Raw genomic sequence first — 27,085 nt, 5'->3', positions numbered from 1 at the left:
GATGGTCTGTTTAAGTGATAATAAGAAGGAAATAAATCAGATAGATCACATAAATGATAAAAAGTCTCATGGTTACTATTATGTTCTCTCTCACAAACAATGGGGATATAGAAGCATTGAGACAAATAAATCTTGTGGACAAAAAACGTAAGATAGCTGGTATGATGTCAAGGAATAAAATGAAAAAAATAATATAGCACATGAATGTACAGGAAAAAAAAGGATTAATGCAACATTGCAGTAAGTCATGATATTTTTTGTGCTGTTATTCATGTTATCTGTAAAGTTACATTAGAGGAACATTCCTGAAATATACAAATAGTGAGGTTTTACTGGCTATATAGTATGCAATCAAAGTAACTATATCCGAGAAGGTCTGGTTAAAACTCGGATCAAAAGTTTGGTATATGGCCTGGGCACTTAGTTTGATGTGTGCTTTTTTTACACCACCTAAATGCACCCAGACACATGAGATAACTTTTTTTCTACATATGGCACTTACAACATATTTGAACCACAAATGCATAATGTGTGTGTCACAAAAATTTGATTCAGCTATTCCAAAGAGCTGGCACCAGAAAAAGACAAAATGAGAAATTGTAGCTTGTGATTGCCCTGACTATGAAATAAATAATATTAAATGCTATGTAGGCTATACTCAAGTATGGTCTGATGAATTACAGAATAGGATAATTTCCCAGTGCAATAAATGACTAATATCATTATAAAGTAAAACTTTGAATGTTGCCGAACGTGTAAAGCAAAGAATTTAGGACTGATGGATGATAGATTACTCAAGCAATGCTATGTGATCTGAGTGGTTACCAGGGTCAACTTTAGAGTGGTGACAGCAGGAGTTCTGCTATTGACAAACCAAGGATAGTAGGAACAGCAAGCTCCAATTCAAGGACAATAATTGAACAGCAGTGCATTTACTGCACCTAAATGACATTTCTGTATGTTTTAAGGCCTTTATATAGCATGACAGTGATAACAAAAGGTAAATAAATTCTGTTACTAGCAAGCGTAAATATTTTCCCTCTCCTCCTATGAGAAAAGAAGAATGGTACCAATGTAATTTCTTGGGTCTGTGGTTTTTGTGACTCTTATAGCGCTCAAGCCCAATGACTGAAGGTTGTTGTGAACTTTAGGAGGCACAACATCCATTATGGGCAATCCTCCTAATGCCTCCCCATGATACTGGCTCTACTCAAAAGTTAGAAATCTTCACCTGAAACTGTAGTGTTCACTCAACCATTCTGGGATCATTCTAAGGTATGTATACAAGTATTCAAAGTAACAACAGAGGGATCCTTTTAGGAAGAAAGGTGTCCGTTTATGAACCAGCGGTAATAGATCGCTGCTCAGTTCTCCGGCATTCTCGGAGAACACAGTTCTCCTGTGAATGCAGTTTATGAAGCGGTGTAGATCAGTTCTCCGAACGAAGGGAGAGCGGTCTCCAAACGCTGGAGAACGGTCTACAAACTCTGGAAAACGGCTGATTTTAGTATAATCTCGCGAGATTACAGTAAAAGATCAGTTTACTAAGCAGAGGTAAATTATCTCTGCTTAGTTTGCGCTCCCTCTGATTCTCCAGCTCTGGGCTGGAGAATCTGGAGGGAGAACACAGATCTCCAGTGAAGGGCTGACATGATCTCCTGAGTGTCATAAACTGTGAATGACCAGAGAATAGCTGAGATCCGTTGAATCGCTATTCTCTGTGTCATAAACGGACACCAAAGAGTGGATCCAAGTATATTTGACTGCCTGGATTTGCCCACTTTTGCCAGAAACATTTACCTGTAATTAAAGAGCTGACTGGTATATTCTGCGGAAGGCAAACCCAAATGAACATCAGCTAATGTGGCCTTAGATAACAGAGCGGAGCAGATATGCAGACAATGTGGACTTGGGTGCAAGAGAAGTGTAGTGAACATAAGCATTAAATAATGTGTAAAAGGTTCATCTCTGCAATACATGTAACATTTGCTGCATTATAATATATAGGAAATGTTATGGAAACCAGCATTAGCAAGTAATGTAGAATAAATCAAGATGCTGACATAACTTTTTGAAAAAGGTCAAATTACTAGTGTAGCGGGGCCATTGCTGTTTCCCTTTTAACCACTTCAAGTCCAGACACTTTTACCCCCTTCCTGGCCAGGCCATATTTCAGCTTTCAGCGCTATCACACTTTGAATGACAATTGCGCAGTCATGCAAGACTGTACCCATATGAATTTTTTAGCATTTTTTTGAGTAAGATAAAGCTTTATTTTGGTGGCATTTATTCACCACTGGGATTTTTATTTTTTTTGCTATATAAATGAAAATGTCCAAAAATTTTGAAAAAAAGTGTTTTTTCTTATAAAATTTTGCAATTAAATAATATGTCATCATACATCTTGGCCAAAATGTATTCAGTTATCTTTTTAGTAAAAAAAAAAAAAATAACCCAAATTAGTTTATAACCAAAAATTATAATTTAAAAACAATTTTTTTATATTTTTATTTTATTTTTTTATATTATTATTTATGGTTTTTTTTTACATACTGTCACCCTAGCAGTACAGTGTCACCATGGTGACACTGTACTACTTGTGGGGGGTGATGAAGTTTTTTTTTTTTTACACTGATTGCTTTAACACCCATAAAGGCTGTAAAAGCAATAATTTCTCCTTCTCTCTGGCTGCATTTTTGCAGTCATTGAGAAATACTGTGTCAGCTGTGATTGGTCACAGCTTGTCACATGGTACAAGGCTGTTGTGAATAGCCTTATACCATGTGACCTCTGTGATCATTCACAGATTTCACAGGTAGTAAGCAATGATGTCAGAAGTGGCATCTTGCTTACAACTCTGCATGTGATCACTGATTGGCCAGTCAGTGATCACATGAACAGGACCTCGCACAGAGGTCCCGTATGACGATCGGTGTTCCACTGTGTCCGGAGGACACAGCGGGCACCGGATTGCGGTGCTGCGCGCTCCCAGGGAGTGCGCACAAGCAGGGGGCAGACAGGCTATTTATAAACGGCCACCTGACCCTGCACTGCCACCGTCTGGCCGTTTGTATACAACAGCCGGACGGGAGGTGGTTAAAAGACTGCATGTTGTCAGAAAGGGTTTGATTGGCTCAGCAGTACTGGAGTGTTTGTGGGAGTTGCAGTTTCATCACAGAGGCAGACAATGTAACTTTATACTGCACAGGACTACAGGACCAGGAGGCTTTGCAAGGAGGAGGGGGGAGGAGAAACTGACACTCTTTCCAGAACAGCAGAGGTTGCTAGGGACAGTGGTTGTCTACAGTAGTTGAAGTCAGCAGCAACTGTGATCATTGGTACCAGTCACCTGCGATGGCATTTACCGACAGCAACAACATATCCCACCGCAGAGAGAGGTCAGAGTGTTGGGAATCGCAGAGGAGGCGTGTGACCATACCAGGTGAGGCACCTCAGAGATTGTGCAGCACCGACAATTGCCAACAGAAAAAAAAACTAGCCAGAGAGAGAGCCCCATTCATCATCCCTTCAAAGACTTAACCCCTGGAGACTGTTCTTGTTGGATGTTGTAAGCAACTGCTAACCAGTGACATGTCAGTCCTTAAGAGCCCTTCACAGATTCACTAACACAGGCCTGTGCAACACATAGACTCACACAGTGTTACAATCCCACAGTATACAAGTGAATTTGGGACTGAGCCTAAAGAGATGTCAGTTTAGCTGGGGACATATTGCTGTGTAGTTTGCTGGGGGTTAATACTGATCTATGGCTATACTGGTATATACATATACTGTATACATGAATATTGTGTTTATTGATGTTATTGTGCCAATTCTAGGTTTGTGTATTCAGTGCATTTAACTGCTATTTTCCAAGTTAATTTGCAGTCTATTTGCAGAGTTTTACCTGTCTTATTAAACCTGTTATAAAACTTCCCACAAGGTATACTGGTGTGCTGTGGATTCAATATATATATAGTTCATCACTGAAGTAAGGACAGAAGTGCCCGTTAATTCCAGCGGCTCCTTCGGGGGTGAGCACTACACTAGTGATTATTAATTAATGAATTGTATTATTAATGATTGATTTGTTGGTGAATGTAAAACGTATTGTGGGTGAATGTGACATTTCAACCTTTATAAATATAGTATCAAGGAGATACCACATAGTATTTCAGTACCTTCAATACTTTTGTACACTGCCTGTCGACTCTGGTGCAGCTTACCTCCTAACCTCTTTGTTGCCTTAGAGTTTTGATTCTGTGTTTGATGGACTTAGTGCCTGTAGTAGGCATTAATGCACAGTTCAGTTATATCACTGCCATGTCCTTAATATGTGCAGTACGTGCAGTGCAAATGAGCCCCAGGATTGCCCACTTTGAGGATTCAATTTGTGAAACGACCTTCTCTGTCCTTTTTTCCAAAGTGATCCAAGTATAGTTGGAAGCCCATCAGCCTTGGTATAGTGGCTACCACCCTGGATCCCTCTTCTTCCTGACACTTGATTAGAAAGGAGAGCTTGGGAGAGGGGAAAGAGCTACAATATGATTGGGCAAATTGGCAGCTGGGGGCTATACCCCACCCCTGGACCTACAAGACCAAGGGCAGAGAAGAGAGAGCAGCCTCAAAGCCAGGGAATGGAGTCTTGGATGGATTTGCAACCAACTGCATGGGCCCAGAGCTAAAGTACAAAGTCATTGTGCATGTGCAGCTTAGTATATAGTCTCGGCAGGATTGTGTGTCAATACAAAGTACCTACAATCAAACAGCTGAAGGCTCCGAACCCAGAAGAAGACCAGGAAAAGATGAAAGCAATGGATGGGAGCAGTGGAGGAAATCGTGTTACTTGGCAAGTCTGCTATAATGTGAAAATATGTTATGCACACTAGCACATTATAGCTAAAAGTTTTAGGGCTCTTAAATAAACACACTTTAAATGCAAATTAGGATACTGCAGTTAAAACATTGTGAAATTTTGCTAATAATATACAATTATTAAATAAAATCCATTATTAATCACAGTGCTAATATACAACAGTTTAAACATTTACGCTCTGTATATTGAATTCTAAATAAACCTTGCACATTGCTAGCAAAAAAAAAAAAAAAAAAGGTAATTGTGACTTTTTTTGCAAAACTTGTTTTAATTGGAAATGCACTACTGTTGCTATTGCATCATACAAACACAGTAATTTGAATGATAGTACTGGTCATAAAAGTAGACTTAGACAAACTGTTACTCCTATTTCTTGCAGTCAATTGATTCTAAATTCCAGTTACATGCCTTACATCATCATTCCAGAAAACTGGAGATCTTCCAAAGAGAATGGCAGCACCTGTTAATCTTGCTAAATGTTGAATATCTAGTGTTTTCCTCCTCCCATAGTTACCGTTGTTGTAACTGCAGTCACTGGAGTTTTTTGTGTCTCTGGTTTGTAAACTTAGTTACGCTGTGTAGCTGATGTATTTGTCTATCTGCGGGTTCTAGCATGTAATAATATATAATAAATGTTTAGCTCTCTAATTTATTTATTCATTTTTTATTCACTCTAAAGGGCCTAATGCCTGAAAATCTAATTGGAACACATAGAAACATATCACAGATAGAGTAATAGATAAAAAGTTCCTATACTAAATCAGAACCTATGCCAATAGAATCAGAATAAAAGCAACAACTTTGACTGGCACTTAAAGTGTTACTAAACCCAGGACCCTGCATTCACTATGTCTGGTCTCTCACAGTACACACTGCATGGAAATACAATTATTTTAGAAATATAAACTGCTAAATACCTTTTCTCATCAGCAGTTAGAGCAGTCTTGTGACTTCTAACAGTGTCCAGCTGAGCACATGTTAAAGCTTGTAGGAGGAGTTTTCATTCTGCTGTAGGAGGATGCAGGACCCTTGACCTCTGTCTGGATAGTGCTGATTGGCTCTGTGCTGATCACATGCACTCTCCCGAGAAAAAAAAACCTCTCCAGCAATACACAGCAAGCTGAGCATGTGCAGAGTGACTCCACACATTATGTCTTATCAGGAGATAAGAGGGGTACACTGGAAGAAGGTGAGGATCAGAGAAGTCAGGATCAAACAGCCTTTTTACACAATGCAGAGGATAAACCCATTAGGTTCCACAGTGAGTATAACAAGCATGCTTTACTGCATATACAGAATGATTTTACTGTTGTGGGTTTAATAACACTTTAACTTTTGACACTGACACATAGAAGTTGATTTACTAAAGGCAAATAGGCTGTTCATTTTGCAAGGGAATTTTCTCCTGGGCTTAGTGAATGTGATGAAGCTTTGCTGACTTCCATAATCCAATTATGTGCAAGTAAATATGATGTTTTTAGGGTATTTTGAATTGAATATATTGAACTAGATACGTGGTTTAAAAGTTTTTTTCATTGCATGTAATTGGGTAGTCCTTGCAAAGTGGAAACTTTACCACATTCATTAAGCCCTGGGCAGGGGTGGACTGACAACTCATGGGGCCCCCGGGCAATAGGGGATCATGGGGCCCCTGTGTCCTAGCTCAAACTCAAAAAAGCCTATGAAAAAGGTACCAGGGACATCTCATGGGGCCCCCTACTGACCCCGGGCCCTCGGGCAGTGCCCGAGTTTCCAAATGGTCAGTCCGCCCCTGGCCCTGGGACAAATTCCCCATGCAAAGGGAAACTTCCTATCAATACCTAAGCCTGATATGACAGAAATGAAGCAAAAACATGAAAACAATATAAGAGGTGACAGTATAAAAGTCACTTGATACTGGAAAATTTGATAACCCCCTATAGTCTGTTTCCAACGAAATCAGATGCCAAGGAAAACTGTCACAATACAAGGTCACTGCTACATAGAGATTAGATGAACCTTTAATCTCTTGTAGCATCATGTCACAGTGAGGCCAAAAAGTCCACTTAGCCAGCAATTTTCCCATTTTCCAACTATTTGCAAACTCTTGAAAAAAGTACTATTTGACGGAAGTACATTCTTTCCTTTAAGATAAAGGCAAGAAAACAAAGCACATCAAAGGAATTACTATGGTTGCAAAAATATCCATGAAATTTGTAGATTGCCTTTAGTTTTGTATAGTAACCATGTTATGAAGGCACTGAGTAACTGGGAGATATGCCAAACACTGTTCCTTACAAACACAGTGTATCTAGATGTGTCACATAGCCAGAGGATGATCAAGTGCAGAATTATCTGTACTAAAACACACTTAACATAATCAAGCGAGTTTAACCATCATGGTGACTTTAGTAAGATGGGAGCAGTACATACATTGTCTTCATTGGACTATTTAAATCATTTTAGTTGTTAAAAGTTGTGATTGTTGCGCTAATATTTCATTGCTGGGAACCATCTTTATACAGCATGACAAAAAAATCCAAATCTACATTTAAATCCATCCAGTATTATTATCCAAAGGCACTACTACAGCTAATACTTCAACCATCATATGTTCAGAGGCTGAACATTGCGCCATTATGATGCATAGTATACTGTAAATGACCAACACTTCAACACCTTACCATTTATTGCCTACTTGATTCAATATAGCCTTTTTTTTTTAGAAAACGGGCAAACAGCCCCATGTACTGTATATAATGCTTTACAGCTTACAATGTAGTATGTGCTTATGTACACTAATGTACATTTCTTTCATCCATTAGGCAAATTAGGAAGAGAAGTTTGGAAAAACAAGAATATTACTGATTAGATATTCTTAAAATGCAAATAAATGCACGATATATACATTTTTTATGCATTTAGAATTCTATTCTACTGTATGTCAAAAATGTATATTTTGGAACGCAGGAACATTGCATTTAGTAGTGCAATAATGAAACCTGACTTTATTTAAGACAGAGGTTCTTCTGCTTGGTTTTTGTCTACAAAAAAATATCAGAATGTGAACAGATCTTTAAGGATCACCATGACTGTAAATGAAGGTTCACTCTTCAGCATCCTCTTGCCCTAAACTAGTCTACCTATAGCTCATGTACACGAGGCGTTTGGAAAACTATTCTGAACAATGGAAACTGACTGCTGGAAAATTTATATGCGTTTGCATTTAGAACCGTTTTTAAAAGATGACCTCAGGAGACCTTCACAAATGCCCAGAATGCACTGAAAAATAGTAAAAGAATTACTATTTCAGACATTTTGAGAATAATAGAGAGAGCAGAAGCAGAGAGAGCAGTATGAGTTGAGATTTACTTTCTTTTCTGGTTGTATGCACTATGAGCATAATGCAGCACGTTCTACGTTCTACCATTTTTTCCTTCACGCGAAACCTGGAACTGACTGCGCTGATGTACTAGGTCCTATTGAATACATGGAAAATGCTTTGCATGCATTTCTGATGATAAAAAATGGCTCTGGACAGCATCTGGACATGGAACAGTTAAAAAAAGCTTCTAAACGCAAATGCTTCTAAACGCGGTTTACAAGCATTTACATGCATTTATAAGCATTTGGTGTTTGAAACGTCTAAAATCTACTCCTGAACGCAAGTTTGGTGAGTTTAAAAAAACGATTGTAAACTCAACTGCCTGTAAATGACTGTGTGTACATGGACACATAGGAAAACATTAGGGAGAGATCAGGGGCTGCTGAAAAAAATGCTGAACAGCTCCTGAAGGTCAGTTTAGGAGCTGCAGTGTACATGAGCCCTTAGATTTACAGAGACAGAAGTGATATCTGATGTGATGCCAGATATTGATGTCAGCAAAGGCCATTGGAGTAGGTTTTGGATTAGAACAGCAAGCTTTCATTGTTTCCTAGGCTTGTGCTACCCAAGCTTTCTACACAGCTGTGGTAATATATTAAGCTGAAATGTAGAGCCTAACCAGTTGATGATGGGTCACCATACTTTCCACATCATTGCTACACTTTGTGCTGTTAATAGATTGAATTACTTAATATTCTTGAAAGTAAGTTTTTACTACTAACAACTAAAGATTGTCATAAACATTAGATGATAATGCTTATGAGTTAGGTTACATTAGACATATCATATATTAAACATTTTATGTTAAAGTGAGACAAAACTTTCAATCAACATGAACTATTTTTAATCCTTATGCTGCTAGCATTCATAAATGAATATTAAGGTATAGTACATTTTTTACATTTATTTTACATTTCTTCAGTTGCTTCCTGGTTTCACCCTGAACACTACAACAAGCTTGGGCAAAGTCTACTGACACAAGTCAAAAAAGATAAAATAATAAAGCTCAGTAGCAAAATAAGCAGTAATACATTACTTTATACAAGAACAGAACTTTCTATGTTGAAAAGTATTAATAATATCCTTTTAGCTCTCTTTTTTTACACTAAAGCAAAACTAAATGAAATGGTATCACTGAAAATGTGTCTATAACAATTAACAAAAATATTAAGCATTTTTCTGATATGTTATAAAAGCAATATGGAAATGTGTAAGTGAAATACTAAGTCCTTAAGTCTTTGAGCAAATTCAGATCTAGGTAAACAGAGAGACCTCTGATATACCTGGAGGCACCTTTCGGCAAACTCTACTTGACATCCGTGCTGCAGTGAACAGGAGTGGGCTGTGAAATAAGGAACTGTCACTCGGGAGAGAGTTGTGTACATTCCTGAATATACAATGCTCTATCTAATTGACCACTGACAGCTGAGGCCTGGGACAGCGTCATGGCTTCAGGGATGTATAACTAGCAAATTGTATGTTATATGCTGAATAGGCACGCCAAAGTTAAGGTTGGAGGTTGTTTCCAGGAAAAGAAATGTCAAAGCATGGGTTCAGAAAATGGAGAAGTGTGAAAATAATACATTTGCAGTTTCTCCAATAAAACATAGGGTATAACCTATAAAACAGTGTAACTGTAAAAGTGTAACTAAAAGCAACACTTTTACTTTTTTTTTTTTTTTTTTATTTTGGATAGAGTACAGGAGGTTTATAACCCCTGTTAGTTTTTTTTTGCCTACTCTGTGCTATTGTAAATAATTCCCTTCACTTTCTTTCCCATAGCCAAAACAGGAAATGAGAGGAAATCCCTCCAAAGTGAGGGAATCCTGGTGTGTCACCAGAACTAATGTCCCCATTGTAAGATTTCCCCTCTGTTACTGTTCTGATGTCAACCCAAACCCAAATAGAGAGGTTGAACCTATCCAACAGGGACACAGACAGCAATAAAAACTAACAGGTGTTCTAATTTCTTCCCACTCTATCCAAAACTACATAAAAAGTTTTGCCTTAAGTTACAGTTTAATATTTGAGAATTATGCATTTGTTTGGATAGGAAAAACAACATACTAACATGTCACTGCACTGAAATATGGCGTAGGTTATTACAACTTCTACAACAGTGCGCAACCAAAATGATATGGACCTGAATGCTTAGTGCAGATATTACAACAATTATGACCTAAGACAAGCCAGCCCCACATCATACTAATGAAAATGGTATTTGTCTGTGCTATCAAAGATCTCAGAGGAAGCCTCAATCGTAAAGAATAATTAAGCAGATGTAAGACCAGACTTCTTCGCTTTTACGTTCCTTGCTCGTCTCATTGGCTGCTATGACAGTCATGCTGTCAGTTGTAAGGCTGCCAACACCGAATTCCTAAGTACTAGGAGACAGGCTTAGTTCCAACAAGGAGAATACAAGGCTTTGGACTTGTGTCAATGGCATTAGTTTGACATCAGCTTGACACTGACATCATTCAAACTTCAATGTCAAATGTTTTTGACTTGCAGTTGACCTGCTACCGTATTGCATTTGACCTGCTTAAAGCGGGTTTTGCATTCCCATACATTTGTATAGGAATGCAAAACCCATTTCAAGTAAACCCAAACCCATCAACACAAGCCTTTATACATAAAAGGAATGATTAAGGAATAACAAGGGTTCTAGCATACACCAATGTACTCTCAATTTGGAAACCTGTATAACTTGTCTTACTTGTATTCACCAAATGATATCCATGAAAAAGAGTAAACATACTGCGTTAACCAAAGCCATAGAATACAAAATACCATATACCCTGCTATTTTTATAGTGCCAAACCAACACTTCAAGTTTACTGCATTGCAGACATCAAAAGAAATTGTAAGCAGAATTTCAAAACAACCTTTATAGAAAATAGTACTAAATACCAGTGTGTCCTACCTTTTAATCCAAACTTGGAGTGTCTTCCATACTTTAAGATGATCAGCATTATAACCAGACCAGTGCATACCAATGCTGCAATACCAACAACCACATAAACCTGCAAAGCAAAAAAAAATATGTAAACCATGCAGATTTACATAGCTGCAAAACAATTGTATCCTTGATCAGCTAATTTTTTTAAAAAAATACTGCATTACAATGCTAATTATATACAGATCTTATGATAAAATAATAAATATGCCAGCACTGCCATTTACATAAAAAATATAATTCCTCTTTGTGTACTTTTTTTCTAGAATTGCTGGTCAAATTATATTATTTCTCATGAATATTCTAGAGTGCTTTACTCTATCTAACCTAAGGGTACTCAGGTAAATGAGATGATCCAGCATACTGTATGGGCCTAAAACAAGTCTAAGCATATACTGTACACTTCTATACTGGAATAGTGTGGTGCTGATGGCCTTACTGAAGCTTGGGCTGTGGAACTTTCTTTCTCTCCCTCTATGCTGCATACATCACCAACCACAAACAAACTTCAAAGCAAGCCCGAAACAGATTGATTATGAAAATTTACTAAGCATTGGAAACAAGGAGCCTTAAGTAGGTTTCCCAGATTTAACAGTAGCTTTGTAACAGGATTGGCATGGCAATAGGAAGCGAGATGGACCGTTGCACTACACAATATATGGATGCAAAACTGAACTACTAAACAGATACAGTAGATTGTGTTCCCTATACCTTCCATATACTTGCAGCAATCTCCAAAACCTTCCTGTCCATAGCCAAATCTCAGGCCCTTCTAACAGGCAAAGCTTTAGCACTTCCTAATCGTACTAACCTTGTCCACCTATTATTGCTTTATTTGCATTGTTATTGGCCATTAAGGCTGCTCATCATAGTGATAGGCCAATAAGATAGTGTGAGGCTTAGCAGCAAGCTCAAACACTACCAAGAAGAGCCTTTGTCAGAGCAGTCTGGCTTTCTGTCATGACAGCGGGGTTTTGTAGGCTGTTACAGGATTGGGCTTCTACCCTAAACCCTGAAATGTGTTGTTTTGTGACACTTTGTTAAATTTGTTATTATTAAAACCTGCCTTACATACAACATTTCTTAGTATACACATACTGTAATGCTGTCTTCATTCCCCTCGTTAGAGACGTCTGTAGAAGTGACTCCATTGCTATTGTCTGTGCTGGTTCCCCCAATATCATTAGAGGTGGTCTCATAATCTTAAAACAGAGAGAGTGGAAAAGTTACTCTTAGAATGCAACATTAATCAATAATTGCAGTACAGTTAGCATCATCAGTTATATTAGATGGATATATTGGAATGGAAAACTGAACTGTATTGTTCATGGCACTGTACATACTATACACATACTTCACATAGTATACAAAGTATATTAACATTCATCTATGGAATATTTCATCTTCAGTCTGTCACTAAAATAATACACTAGAAATGTGAAGTGATTTTAAACCCCCAGTTTTTGAAGCACTTTCAGCAGCTTATTTACTCACTTATTACGTATGGAGCTTCTTTATCTTTTAATCATTGGCTATGCTCAAGTTTAAGCTGGTGACATGATCACTGCCCCAGGTTAACTACTTCAAAGTGGTTTCTTTCTCTTGAAGCATCCTATGGAGTCATGATTGCTTGAGTTGTGTCTCCCTACACAGTGTGCATCAATAGAAACACACACCCCATAGGTTAGGGTAGTAAGGCACTTCTCTGCTTCTATCTTTCCCCCCTTCTCCAAGCTAATAGACTCCCTGGAGACTGCACTGTCCACTGTTAACTCTTTAAAGCCTAGAAGTTCAGGGAAGCAGAATAGAGAACAGGAGTCATCAACATTGAAAATTGTAACCTGCATGCTCTGGGATAGGACTTTTAGCACATAGTTTATTACTTTACTGTGCTCAGTGTGTTAAAAGAGAAGTATGCACAAAGCTTTTTTTGACCACACTTCTCCTGTGGGTCCCATGAATGCACTCGCTTGTGTTCTCCTGTGACCCAGAATCAGCAGACAGTGGGCTAAAGTCTGCTGTTGGCTGATTTTGTAGAGCTGCTCCAGGCTCTGGAAGGATCCCAACCATATTATTGGGATCCACCCAGATGCCTGATTGTGAGCTGGCTCAGCCTCGCAGCATGAGGCTGAGAGCAAAATGTTCTTGCCCTCTCCCCTTCCAAGCACTTCAGTGAGCCCTGGAGGGGCAGAGCAGAGAGCCAGTGACTGTCTCTGCTAAGAGCTGACCAAGAAGAGTGATTAACTGTCATGTGATCACTCAGTTTTTAGGCTTAGAGCCTGTGGGGGACAGCTGCAGCATCACACCGATGCTGCAGCATGGAGGTATGTAAGTTTGTTTTTTTAACAACCCCAAACTTCTCCTATAAAACTAAAAAATGCTGAAGGTTTAACACTACTTGAAAGATTATGCAATGAATGCTCGACCATTTCAAACCTAAAAACTGTGTACGTGTTTAAAACTAGTGATAGAGGATGAAAGCTCAGTAGCTTAGGATGATACAAGAGGGAATATACTGGAAAATATTTTATGCATATCCATCTTTGTTTGGCCATATTACTGGACATCTCTCCTAGCATCCTTGGCTCTGTGGATACTACCAAAATCAAACAAATCACCCACAACAAGAAAAATCAGTGGCCACTAACTGGAAGTGGTACATTTTGGTATGTCCAGGGGAGAACTTTATTGTGAAAGACAAAGCATGGTAAGAAAAAATAGTCAATATTAATGAATTATTGCACTGTGTAGTTTTCACTGTGTTGAATGTTATCTGATAATATACCTTTCATGACATATCTGCAAGTGACTTGCTTAGTGTTATGTGCTCACTGCTCAGTTTACAATGCACAAGTCTGAACAGCGTTGAAAGGGAGGAATTAAATACGCAATAAACACTTATGTCCTGGTACAAATGGAAAACTGTAAATCATTATGCTTTAATGCCATGATGTATTTATATAATTTATTGTACTGTGTCTATGGGAAAGTAGTTTGGCAACAGCTAACGTTCCAAATGTAACCAAAGAAAATCTAGATTTTTTTCTGAGGCAAAGGCATGAATTAAAGTACAGTGGATGGATTTTAAAATCAAATGAAGGGATAAAAATGCTCCCAAAGGTACATTAAGCATTTGTAAAGCATTGATGATGGTACAGTGCAATGCGTTTGGGGTTACTGTCACAATGACAGTTTTGTTAACCTCTCAAAACACTTGGAAGAGTGAAGATGTAATTATCTTTACAAAAAAAATAAATTTAAAGGATTGCTCTTCTTTTACTAAACACAAAATGAAAGCAAATACTTTTCCCCAAAACATTTTTATATCAGTAGAGTACTCTTTCCTAGAAGCTCAGGAAGTGCTTTTATTCAGTGCTAATAGCCACTATGACACTCTGCATTACTTGACGAATGTAGAGAATACCTGCATAGTGGCACAAGTTCAAAATCATGTTCTTTTATGGGAGCAGAGGTGTAAGCATTTACATGATACAGAGATAGGCGAATGTTACTCAGACACTAACAAGACACTCACTGTCCAAAAGCAGTCTGGGACAGTGATAAGCAATGAAAATGGTAGGGGTGTGCAATATTTGTATGAAAACAGGAAAAAGCTGAGAGCAATAAGAAGCAACCAAATGCAGAGTTAAGCAATGATGAGAAGATACATGCACAATAAAAATACAGGAAAATTCTACCTGTCTAAAAAGTACGTAATTTTAAATTACATAAAGGTCATTGTGAGTGTCCAAGGAAAGTTAAAAAGGAGACTAAGGCTGGCCATACATTATACAATTTTCTTGAGAATTTTGCTTTAGATTTATCAAAAACCATATAATAGGATGTCAAACCTAAACAACATTTTCAACTGTATCAAATTAGGCAGGCCCTTGCACTACATAGTTAAATGTAAATCTAAAGGAAATTGAGCAGAAATTGGACAGAAAATTGTATAGTGTATGGCCAGCCTTACAAGGAATCAAAATCACACACAGGTGATACAGTTTGAAAGTCCTATGTTTCAATGGGGGTTTTTTTGCTACAACTAAATTGTGAGATTTGCCATTGAACACTGCCCTTAAGATAATGATGTGTTTTGTCCATACAGGGCAAAGCAACATATTTAATTGACTGCTATCCTCCCCAGCTTCACATCATCAACTATCCTTTGCTACTCCACCACATAAGAGTAAGAGAGGATGCCCTGTGAGGGATCTAAGTCACCACTTGGAGCTTAAGTAGGGCTGAGAACTCTCTCTCCTGCCCCCTGTGTATATACTGGATGGTTCAGAGACTAATCAATAAAGAGCAGTGTTGTCACATAGGAAGAAAGGTAATGAGTCCCATCACTCAGCCCCTGAAGTCAAATGGACAGGTGGCGGAGTGAAGGAAAGGTGATGAGTTTAGCTGCCTGGACCCACCATAGGTTCTATTTAAAGCTCTTAGCATTCTCAAAGGAACAACATTTCACTTTTTGAAAGACATTTACTCCCTTTCATAGCTACCAAAACAAGATTTAAATGACTGTTTAATTGTTTTGTTTTTTATGTTTAAGTCTACACATGCTGCCTAAAGACATCATGCGACCTAGGCACACCTGAATGATGATGCTCCTTTGTAAGAGCTTTGCCCCTTGAGCTATACACTTTTCCACTGCAATGACCACCAATCAAGAGAAATCAAGATGGCTTTATGGAAGAGCCTGACTTCTTTCAACAGCCCCTGCAACCCCCTGTGGTTATCTTACTGAATTTATCTACAAGTTTACAGAGAAGAATAGAATAAGGATACAAGATAGGGGATGGTTATTAAAAATCTATCATTTTTAAACTTTTGTGCTGTCCCGTCTAACCTCAACGCCATAGGAAGGAGCCCATGACTTCCTCATGTTAAATAAAGCCCTGTACCTAATTAAACTTGGTATTTTTTGTCAGGGCCTACAGTATATATCATTTTCAAATAAAGAATATTGATAAACTTCTTTTTTTATTTATATCACAAAATATGGGCAAAAATACAGAAATTCACATTTTTGTTGGCATTGTCAATAAATATATTGTATAACTGAAAAATCAAAGAAAATAAAAGTGAGCGCTAGATGAAAAGCTGCTATGCGCCAATAAGTACCAAAGGACTCTGCAAAGAACATATAAAAAGGGGCGCAGCGCTAAAACACAATATAGCTAATATACATGCATATATAGCAAATAGAATAAGTGATAATAATGTGCCAAGAACTGTGCAAAAAAGCAATATAAGTCCTTAAGTAATAGATGGTGACTCAAAAAATGTGCGTCTTCCGGTGATCAGAATAATTGAATCATGCACTCACCAGATGCATAATTCAAATATGCATATAGATGATATCCCGATATCCAAGCGGAGTTATCTTAAAACCGGATAAGGTCATCATCTGGGTACATCAGTCCGTCCAGGTTTCTCCTTATGGATCGTGTGTTTCCACACTAAAACACCTCTCAGCTGTCCCCTGCTCGCTCCGTACACTGCGGTGGGATCTCAGTGCCCGGACAGCTGTACCCAGATGATGACCTTATCCGGTTTTAAGATAACTCCGCTTGGATATCGGGATATCATCTATATGCATATTTGAATTATGCATCTGGTGAGTGCATGATTCAATTATTCTGATCACCGGAAGACGCACGTTTTTTAAGTCACCATCTATTACTTAAGGACTTATATTGCTTTTTTGCACAGTTCTTGGCACATTATTATCACTTATTCTATTTGCTATATATGCATGTATATTAGCTATATTGTGTTTTAGCGCTGCGCCCCTTTTTATATATTGTATAACTGGTTTAACATCTGATTTGCTTTGTTTTTTTCATAGTGATTAAAGCTAAAGCTGGTTTCACACGACCGATGCTGCAGGCACAAGTATAGAGATTCATTTTTAAAGATCTTTGTGTCTATTATGTTGTCTGCCATAGTGACCACCTGACTTACACTGTTGGCTCAGTGAATTATTACAGGACCCCAAATGAGTACTAGCCCAAATTGCTCTGTGACACATACACTCAAAAAAGGGATCGTATGAGAACATTAAGAGCTTTATTTTATACTCAGTTATAATGTTTTGGGAAAATGGGATTTTCCTGTGCTAAAAATCGAGCGTGTAATGCTGTGGATATCCAATGTATCTAAATATCTTCCAAAAACAAATATATTCTACTGGAACATACTATTTAGTTGACCAGCATGCATACTCACTTGGAATAAGTTTGAACATAGCTTTTACTTTATTGCACTAGAAGAAACTGATAAATATTTTATGCTTCTCCTATTAAAATACTGGCATATTGCCAAAGACTACTTTTGTGACTTTTGACTAAGAAGACAGTCAGGTGAAAGGTGTTGCCAGCTGGATTAAAAAGAGAGAGTGGAGAACAAAGGGAAAAAAATGGGGGTACACGGACCATTTGATCACATGTGGATAAATATCAGATTTCACTAAAACTAATGTTAAATTAAATACAAAATTGACCAATTTGTGACAGGTCTACTTTAACTGAAGTCACCTTTTTATCATGCTATGTGCAGACCACTGAAACAGTAGTTATTAAAAAAAGTATACTAGTACCATGAAGGCATTAAATGCTATAAGTTTTAATATACATTATCCATATTTTTTCATATTGTTCATATTAATTTCGATTAACAGAAATTTGGAAAACTAGCCAAAGGAATGTTCTAAAGGCATTTTGGCCCATAGAAGTAAACTCACTTTGATGTCAAGTCAAACGTAGATGTCTTGGGATTTAACTAATGCTGGATCAGAAGCGAAATTTCCCAGCAGTAGAATAAATACTTTTGCTGTAGCTTTGCAAGATGAGAACTTTTACTGCGCCAATATTTTTTTTCTACATAGAATTATATATTCCAATGGCAGTAAAAAGAATAAGAATACACAGATTCACCTAGTCTGCAGTGAGACTCTAAATGCATTCTATTCAAGTTCTATTCAAGTTCCCAAGAAATTTCTATTATATGGGCTTCCAAAAAAACCTGGATGTTCCTAAAAACATTATAGAGTTATTGTAGACTACATAGAGAGATACTTGACTACTATGAGTTGAGTTAAAGTGCACATTAAAGTATTAGTGATAACCTATGTTTTTAGTTATATAACAAAGTTTAAAGGTATAAATAGTTAATTTCAGTATCTCACTTTTTCTTGTAGTCCTCCTAATTTAAAATATACATTACAATACCCAATCAGGTTCAAGGAAAATAAAAAAAAAACAGCATTTTTGCTTGCACATGATTGGATGATGGAAATCATCAGAGTTTCACTACATTCACTAAGCTCTGGGGAAAATGAGTGCAACTGCACAAGTACACAGGAAATCTCCCCAAAATAAGGGCAATTCTCTCTGAAACAGCTATCACGGAATCAAGTGTCCCCTTTAGTTGATTTTCTCTCTATTCCTGTACTTTCTACATGTGCATTAAGTATAGGGATTCTTTAATAAATGGTTAACCTTCCATCTGTCATGAGATTGGCTTTTGTAGTCAGTTTGTGCACAATACTGTAGTTACTTACCTAGGCATAATTCAATTGCTAGAACCAGATCACAGAAATCTAATGTCGAAAGACCATTTTTACAAACTTTCAACAGCTCATTAAGTCATGTAGTGAGTATACAGCTTCTTTATCTTTTGACTCTTGATTGTGTTCCAGTTTACTATGATCCCCAGATTTCCTGTTTCAGGGTGACTTCTTTTTCTTGCAGTGTCCTATGGAGCCACCCTTGCATGAAAGGACTAGTGTTGTGTTTCCCTATACAGTGTGTATCAATAGAAACACAAAGCCTGAAATTGCAGGGCACGCCCCTGCTTACCCTATTCATCCCTTCACCAAGCTAACAGACTGTCTCCAGACTGCACTGTCCACTCTTTCCTGTCAAAACTGAGAGTTTAGGGAAGCAGCACAGGGACAGCAGCAGCCAGCAGCATTGAAACGTTGTAAACTGCAAGTGCTGGGGTAAGAATTTTAATACATAGTTTACTGGGGAATGTTCATTTTACTATTCTTAATATGTTTAGCTAAAAATGCTGAGGACTTAAGAATACTTTCGGCACATGTTTAAAGGCAGGGAATGAGAATAAATATACTTGTCAGACAATGGAGGCCAATTTATTGTAAGCATGTGTAGTATGACACAAAATTATGCATCAGTCAAAAAAAAAGACCATGTAAAAAGTGCAGTAACCAACAGCAACCAAGATTTTACCTTTTAACATTATAGAGCAACTAGAACAATGAAATGTGATTTCTGGTTACTATGGGTTACTGTGCATTGCACAAGGTTTTCTGCATTATTAAAGTGAACCTTTCCATTTTCCAGTATATAAACAAAATAAACGGTCTGCTCTACCAGCTGTTTCACATCCACTCCTTTGTTTCCCAAAAATGTACAACTCTATCATAATAAAACCAATATTCTTTTTTTTTTTTTTACTTTATTGTAAAAAGTCATCAGCTAAGTCTTCATCTCCATCTCTCTTCCCTAGTACAGGCTTATGAATCCTCCTGACTGTCATAGAAAGGGTAAAGGTGTCTTTGATGGGCATGCTATTACTAACAGCATACGTTTTCATACGCTGTGCAAATAGCAATATAGCAGTGCCCAATGGTGAAAACATTGGATCCTAGGGGCAAATAGGAAGGGCTTTTGATTATGGATGTAATATAGTTAGATACATTTTGGCAGCAGTTTTGTACACATTGGCATAGCTTTAAGAAAGCCCATCTTCTTTGAAGGCAATGCCTGTATAGTTTATTTAATTTATTTATTTAAACTTGGTGGTTTGTGTAAATAATAAAGCCAAAGTGAAGACCGACCTCAGATTAAGACTTTCATGCAGTGAGCACATTGGGTCCCATGCTAAATCTGGGAGTACTATATTAAGGATGGTCAGGGATGGACACATCGCAAAGTTAACTCTGCTATCTCCCACCTTCAAAACATCCACTGAGTGCTGGATATCATCACAGCAATCACTTTTGACTCTGAGATTATAGGTGATAATGCTCACTAGTGGATTTCCAATCTTGATAGCCATCTAAACTCAGTAGATGAAATAAAGTGCTAGGGGGTCAAAGGGAATAGCATGTACAGTGACCATGACAATTACTCCATGGTTCATAACTAATCACAAGCACAAAACAGCAACAACAGAAGCACAAAATAATATATCTGATGAAATATGATGTTGAAATGATATGGCTATTTGTTGCTATTTATTGCATTATTAATTATGTGTTTTCTAGCAACTAAATGAAAAAGTTAATTATATGTTTATTCCCACTCACCCACCCAGCTCACAATAGAAATAATACATTATATGTACCATAAAATCCAGGGTCAGTAATTGGGCCACCTAAAACACAAAAACAAAAAAAAGAACAAAGAGAACATATGTGAGAATATTCTCATGTTGTACTGTATTTTAATTTACTTTTCCTATTAATATATAGCATCTATGAATATGTGGCCACATGGCCACTCATGATGCCAGTAATATAAGTTTATATTACTAATAGCAATGGAATTCCATTAACTTATTCATGTTTCAGTTGTCTCAGAAAGGAAATAATTTTTTTGCAAGGCTGTTTTCTAAACTATTCCCTTTTCTCCTCTGGCATCGGAAATCAGTAAAATACACACAGGCAGAATCCCTGAATTTAGAACTTCTGTGTGCTTTCCTCTAGGAAAATGGGGGTACTTCATATCATAGAGGTGGTGCCTGGCAATATACATATATATAGTACATAAAACTACATACCCTGCATATTGACTAAAATAACTATAAAATAAAGAAATGGATTTGCCTAAACCAAGGATAATTTATTTTGCTTCACAAAGGTGTGTGGCAAATCAATAAAAAGCAACAATGGAGCAGCAGCAGTAGCAGCAGCAGCGGCGGCGGCAGCAGCACAGTAGCACCAACCACAACAACTACAGTCAATTTAGTTGCAGTGACATAAAGGCAATTAACACAAAACAAACACATTTCTAATTGTTTACTTTTATTTAGTTAGGCAAACAGCAGTAATTCACGAAAGGCAACAATCAGAAATTATCTTTCACTTAGGTCACCATACTAAAGTAAACTTTGGTTGCTAACTGCACATTGTAGCACTCTGTGCTATTTTATTGAAAGTAAACATGTTTTAAGACAAAGATAGAAGACGCCATTGCTGACCATTCCTTCTGAAAATGATAGGTTGCCACGGTGTTTCAATACTGATTTACTAAAGAGTTGAAAATTGATCACTTAATTTGGAAGCTGTGTTGACTGCAATCGTGTGGAAGGGAGAATCTTTTTTTTTTAAATCCCTTGCATGTGATCTGGTATATTAAGGGAATGCAGCAATAACATATTCACTAAACTACTTGAGCATTCACTTTGTTATCTGAACACTGTCCACATCTTAGTAAATCAATAATTTTCACCTACACGATATGTTCACCTTTTTGACAAAAATAAAAAATTCACAAATTTTTTTGTCTGCAGGAGCCTGGAAAGCATTGCACTAGTGATCAGTAGATCGCTGATGTCATGCAGGTCTCCTGCAGAGCTGTCAGAATATCTGCTTACCGTACGGGATGTACGATCAAGCAGATATTTTGACAGAAGGCTTCAATGAAAACTACAAACTGACAGCCGCTAAGGCTGTCGGAACTTGTAGGCACTAATTCACAGAACTCCTGCACGGTCTCGCTGTTTTCAAATCTGACAGATAGTACGAGGAAACTTCTCCCCATACTATCTGTCAGAGGGAGGGGGGTGGCAAACACAGCTGCAGCTATGGAAACATGTTACATGTTCCACCCTAAAAATGGGTGGAACATGTAACATGTTCCCAAAGGTGAACTTATTCTTTAGGCTGGCCATAGATGAATCGAAAGTCAGCCAGTTCAGCAGGGACCGCCTGAATTTTGATGCATCTATGGCTGTTCCTGTTCATGAGAAGTTGATCTAAAGATTGACTTCTCATGAGTGGGCTTGTTGCAAAATTTGTGTTGGATCAACACTGCAGCCAATAGGTTGCAATGCTGATCTGTTTATTATGATAGTGGATACGTCTCCACTGTCAGAGTACAACAACACAGTGGGGAAGACACCTCACTTGTGTGGATGGGGAAATCTGTTTAGTTTTTATTGATCAGTCCACTGGCTTAGCCAAGTATAGCCAGCCTTACTGACATGAAACAACAGTACAAATACTAAGGACCAAATGAAACTTTCTGCCACCCTAGGCTATCTTTGTTAAGCTTTCTCCTGGTCAACTGACTAGCCATAGTTCACACTATGAAGGTCAGGTATCAGACCTTAAAACCATACAAAAGGCAGACTCCACTTAGGAAAAGATGTTTCATAACCTTTCTTATTGCAGTTGCTAAACTGTTTTTTTTAAACTTTGGAACTAGCTGGTACCGCTTAGTTTAGAAGAATGCATCAATGAAATTACTGATTTGAAAACTGCCAAAAGGAAAAGATTTTCTTTTCCTTCTACAGATGTCATTTTCCAAAGAAAAGAAAACCCACTCTGTATAAAAAGAGAGATTACTTACTCCCTACCATAGCCAAACCTTATATATATATATATATATATATATGTATATATTTCTCTCCCTTTATCCTTTTTTCCATATCAGTCTGTCATCATCTATAAATATGTAATCTAAAAGTCATTTTAACTCTATATTACCTCATCCACAAGGTGGATGTGAGAATCCTTCCCACTGGGCTATTGTATTTTGATAGCGGGGAGATTTCCCCACTGTCATAATACACTGACCAGAGCTACCAACTATAGGCAGAGGTGCTGACTGAACAACAAAACTCTGACAGGGCAATTGTACAGAAGTTGATCAGAATGACTTCTGTACAACCTCCCTTGTTTATACATGGATCGAATCTGGGCTGGTCCCTGCTGAACTGGCCAAATTTTGATCCATGTGCAGCTGGCTTAACTCTTGTATACCTCATATCACAATAAAATAGAAAATTAAAAAACCAAACCTCAATAAATAAATTAATAATAATAGAAAAATACATCATAGCCAAACATTCCTCTTCAAGCTGAGGAAAGAAAGGCTGGAAGAAATACACCTAGAAATGACCACTAGAAGAGTAGGCAAACCATCACTCTATTGCATTTGCATCTCAGTGCTAGGTATATGGACCTAGAGTGGTTGAAATATCACCACACTATTACACCAATAAAATTGCACAAACTGATTAGGAGTACTGACAGATATCAACATTTGTGTGTGCCCGTGCTTTGCCCTTGAAAATATTCTGACACTTCTTCAGCATTCCTGATCTGTATACATGTTCCAGGCTGATACAGAAATTAATGAAGCTAGAGGTTTTTTTTAGTGTAGCCATCTGGTGATCAGCATTTCCAGAAGGAAGTCAGCAGTAGCAGATTCTGGAATTCTCTCATTAGATGTATACTTAAAAAAACAAAAAGTTTTCATGGTATATTTATCAGTAATATATGGAAAATGTACAGGATTACTGTTACAATACATAAAAAAGTCAAATGTAGACAAATATTGCATCAAGAACTTGAGTGCTCATGTTGTCTTTGACTAATCATACAGAATTAAAAAAAAGGGTGGCATAGGGCTTGTGTTGATGGTCTTTGGGCTTGTGTTGATGGACAATTTGCCTTGTAACTGTACAGTACATTCAGCTTGCATTACAGATCAGGTTGAAATGCTTCTGAGAGCATTACGGTCCATTGACAAGTGAATTTGCTCTACATTTGATCTCTTTCTAAGCTGCATCAACCTGTTTCAAGCTGCTTTTGCTTTCCTATTGACTTATATAAGAAGAAGCACTTCTAAAGCAAACAAAAGCCCTTTGACATAGCCACTATTAATGGAAAGTAGTGACAACTGAATGCATAGTATGTCTGTTTGGGGCAACGAGGAGTTGTTTTTATGTCAAATATTTAGTATGAACCAAGAATTGTGATAAGTGTAAGTAAACGCTATTCAAGAACTTGTCTTATATGCTACCTTTTGATTTGTTAAATATATCATTGAAAGCATGTTGTTATATGTGTTCCAATAATGCAAATGATATCTGTTGATCATGTCAGAAACTCAGAGCTGACCTGTATCCAGTGCTGCCTTGTTGTGTTGTCTCAAATGGCTCAGCCAGTCATTATCTTGGGACTACAGAATGATTAGCCTTTATGTTGTGGATATGGAAGGGTAGGTTGGTCTCAGTAGCTTGGCAAGAGACAACTGGGCAGGACTAACAACACGTCAGTCCAAAGTGTTCTGTGTCATCAGACCACAACCTGACTTTGGAGCTGGGTGAATTTCTGACAGATCAACATGTATTTCAATTTGTAAAGCGCTGCGCAAACTGTTGGCGCTATATAAATCCTGTATAATAATAATAATAATTTTTCTGTGATTGTGATTGCAGGGGGGTTAAATTGGGGAAAATGTGCATGTATTACAGGGATGTAGTGCATACATTTATATATATATATATATATATATAATTTTTTTTTATTTTTTATTTATTTATTTATTTTGTGGTGATAGATACTTTAAATCTTTTATTGGGATTGGAACACAACAATTGTAAAGAGAAAGAAATATAAACACTTAAACTGGGAAGATAGGCTGGTGCAGTTAGAGTAATGTGCTATTGACAGGCGCTAGAGCAGGACAAAGTACCGTGTAGGGAAGAGCTATTAAATTTGGCTGGGATAGAATGTACTGCTAAGTGTACATTAATTATAGCATATAGGGAAAATCAAGAGAGGCACTAATCAAAAGATTTCAATTTGGATGCCAAGGACTGAGTTACATGAGAGTACATTTTAGAATTGAAAATTGCAGCATAAAAATTCCTTACTGAGCTAATAATCACTGTAGGATCTCAGTAAGGATGTCCAGTTAAAATGTTTTATTCCTGTCATGCAAGCATGCAATGTTTTCTGAGAGAATATCATGTTGGCATGAAGTCATTGGAATGAAAAGCTCTCATGTTACCCAATTCAAAAAATGATGAGAAATTAGGATAGAAAGAACAGCCAGCAACCATTTAACATACCCCTTTAGATAATCTGACAGAAAAAGTATATGTTTTTAGCAATATTCTGGAAAGTTGTGCAAAGAGGAATAGCCCCCTGTAGCCAATCGGTTTCAATTTTCTGAAATCAGTGCAGTCCAAAAAGGATTTCTGATTAGCTTTTATGGGTTATTGCCATTTGCAGATGGTCATTGCTCATCATTGTCTTACTGACAGCCCAGTTTTGTCAATCAAGCACATCTAACAAATAATTTATTTCACATTAATGAAATTATTATTTCACATTAATGGAATCCTGTTAAAATACCAAAATACTAATGGAGAAGGGTGTTACAACAAGCAATAATTTTTTTCATCGTTTTACTAGCACTCTTTCTACTTATGACAATCTTGTATATGGATAATTAAAGTGAAATTGAACCCTCTTTTTTATATTTATGTTCTCCATGTACGGCATTAACCAGTAAAGCTATTTTGATGTTCCCTGATGCTCCTTTGTATATGATATTCCACGTTATTTGGTCACTTCCGCTTGACTCTTCTCTGCATCCCCTGTTTAGCTTGAATTCTATGGGGGCACATGTGCATGCGTGCCCCCAACCTTAGGACTACACAGGTACATCAAAACGTTAGCTCCACCCAAACGCACCAGTGACCCAGGATTGGGGAATGGGCATACCTGGGTGGAGCCACAGAAAGCTTCTTCCTTCAGCTGACAGAGATCCTGCTCCCCTTGTGTCAGTTAGTGCAGAAGTGACATTGGGTGCATGCGCAGTAGCGCAATGCATGATAAGACCTGCAGTTCTGAAGACTTGGCCACGTGATAGTTGGGAGCGAGCTTCCCTGGCAGGAAGTTGTAGTGAATGAATCAGAGGATTGCGGAGGATGTTTCTAAAAACATTAGTTGATTGTGATGTTTGCTAAATAATTTTATAAAATAATCATGGACGGATGCTTTGTTTACCCTTTAGCAGTGTTCAAGATTGAAAAAAGGTTAAACTTTAGAACCACTTTAATTTACAATTTTATTCTTACTATCCTATCCTTCCTTCCATACTCAGATATAAATTGGGGACTACTGCCCATCCTCATACATTCTGCACTACTCTACCATACATACTGTCCCCCCATCTTACCCTTCACATTCCTTTATTGCACATACTGCCCCCATGATACCTTCAGCACTCCTGCCCTCATTATACGTACTGCTGTTATAGCCTTCACACACCTCTCCTTCACACACTGCCTGCTGTCACATCCTTAAAGTGGTTGTAAACCCTTACATATACTCAGTGAAGTGACTAGCCTCAGATGATACATAGAGATGAAACAAATCACTCTATATAAGCTGCACCTATTTAACTGCAGCCCTTTCTATTCCACAGCCATTCAAAGTATACAGATCAAAGGCTATTTCCCAGCTCCAGAAGCCATGGGATGGGGATTTGTCATCAAACTCTGCACATTATAGAGCAGGAAGCTGAGTGTAATCGGAGACCTGTGTGAAGAAAAAGGACGCACCCCTCCCTACACAATGTCATAGGGAAAAATACACAGCTATGGCTGCCAGTCAACTTTGTGCTGGAGAGGGGTTTGGGCTGTCCCTCGGAATTCTGTGGTTTCGACCTGTCGAAGTGACTCATGCAGACAGCAAAGGGAGGAGAGAGCAGACTAGGTGTTTTGGACTGAGGCTAGCACACAATATAGAGGGATATGCTTTGTTCATTTTTTTATTTCAGAGGTTTATAACCTTATTTGTAATTTCTGAGGCTTGTCTATTCTAGAATGGGCA

General features: G+C 37.7%; 1 protein-coding gene across 4 annotated transcripts in view; it reads right to left on the bottom strand.

The window, feature by feature from the left end:
- NTRK2 (neurotrophic receptor tyrosine kinase 2) overlaps positions 1–27,085 on the bottom strand; it is a 271,171-nt gene that overhangs the window by 188,810 nt on the left and 55,276 nt on the right. For 3 of the 4 annotated variants that reach the window (XM_089662108.1, XM_089662106.1, XM_089662107.1), the window contains exons 10-12: positions 20,575–20,604; positions 12,295–12,398; positions 11,164–11,263 (exon numbers count right to left, since the gene is read on the bottom strand). In XM_089662108.1, the coding sequence (XP_089518234.1) occupies positions 11,164–11,263; positions 12,295–12,398; positions 20,575–20,604 (234 nt within the window). The remainder of the gene's footprint in view (positions 1–11,163; positions 11,264–12,294; positions 12,399–20,574; positions 20,605–27,085) is intronic. The other variant, XM_089662109.1, reaches the window with a different exon arrangement.

This window comes from Staurois parvus, unplaced genomic scaffold (assembly GCF_062004578.1).
Source record: "Staurois parvus isolate SC_StPar_1 unplaced genomic scaffold, SC_StPar_1.0 ptg001432l, whole genome shotgun sequence".
Classification (NCBI taxonomy): domain Eukaryota; kingdom Metazoa; phylum Chordata; class Amphibia; order Anura; family Ranidae; genus Staurois; species Staurois parvus.
The sequence above is the reverse complement of the archived record's forward strand: the minus strand, read 5'-3'. Positions and strand labels throughout refer to the sequence as shown.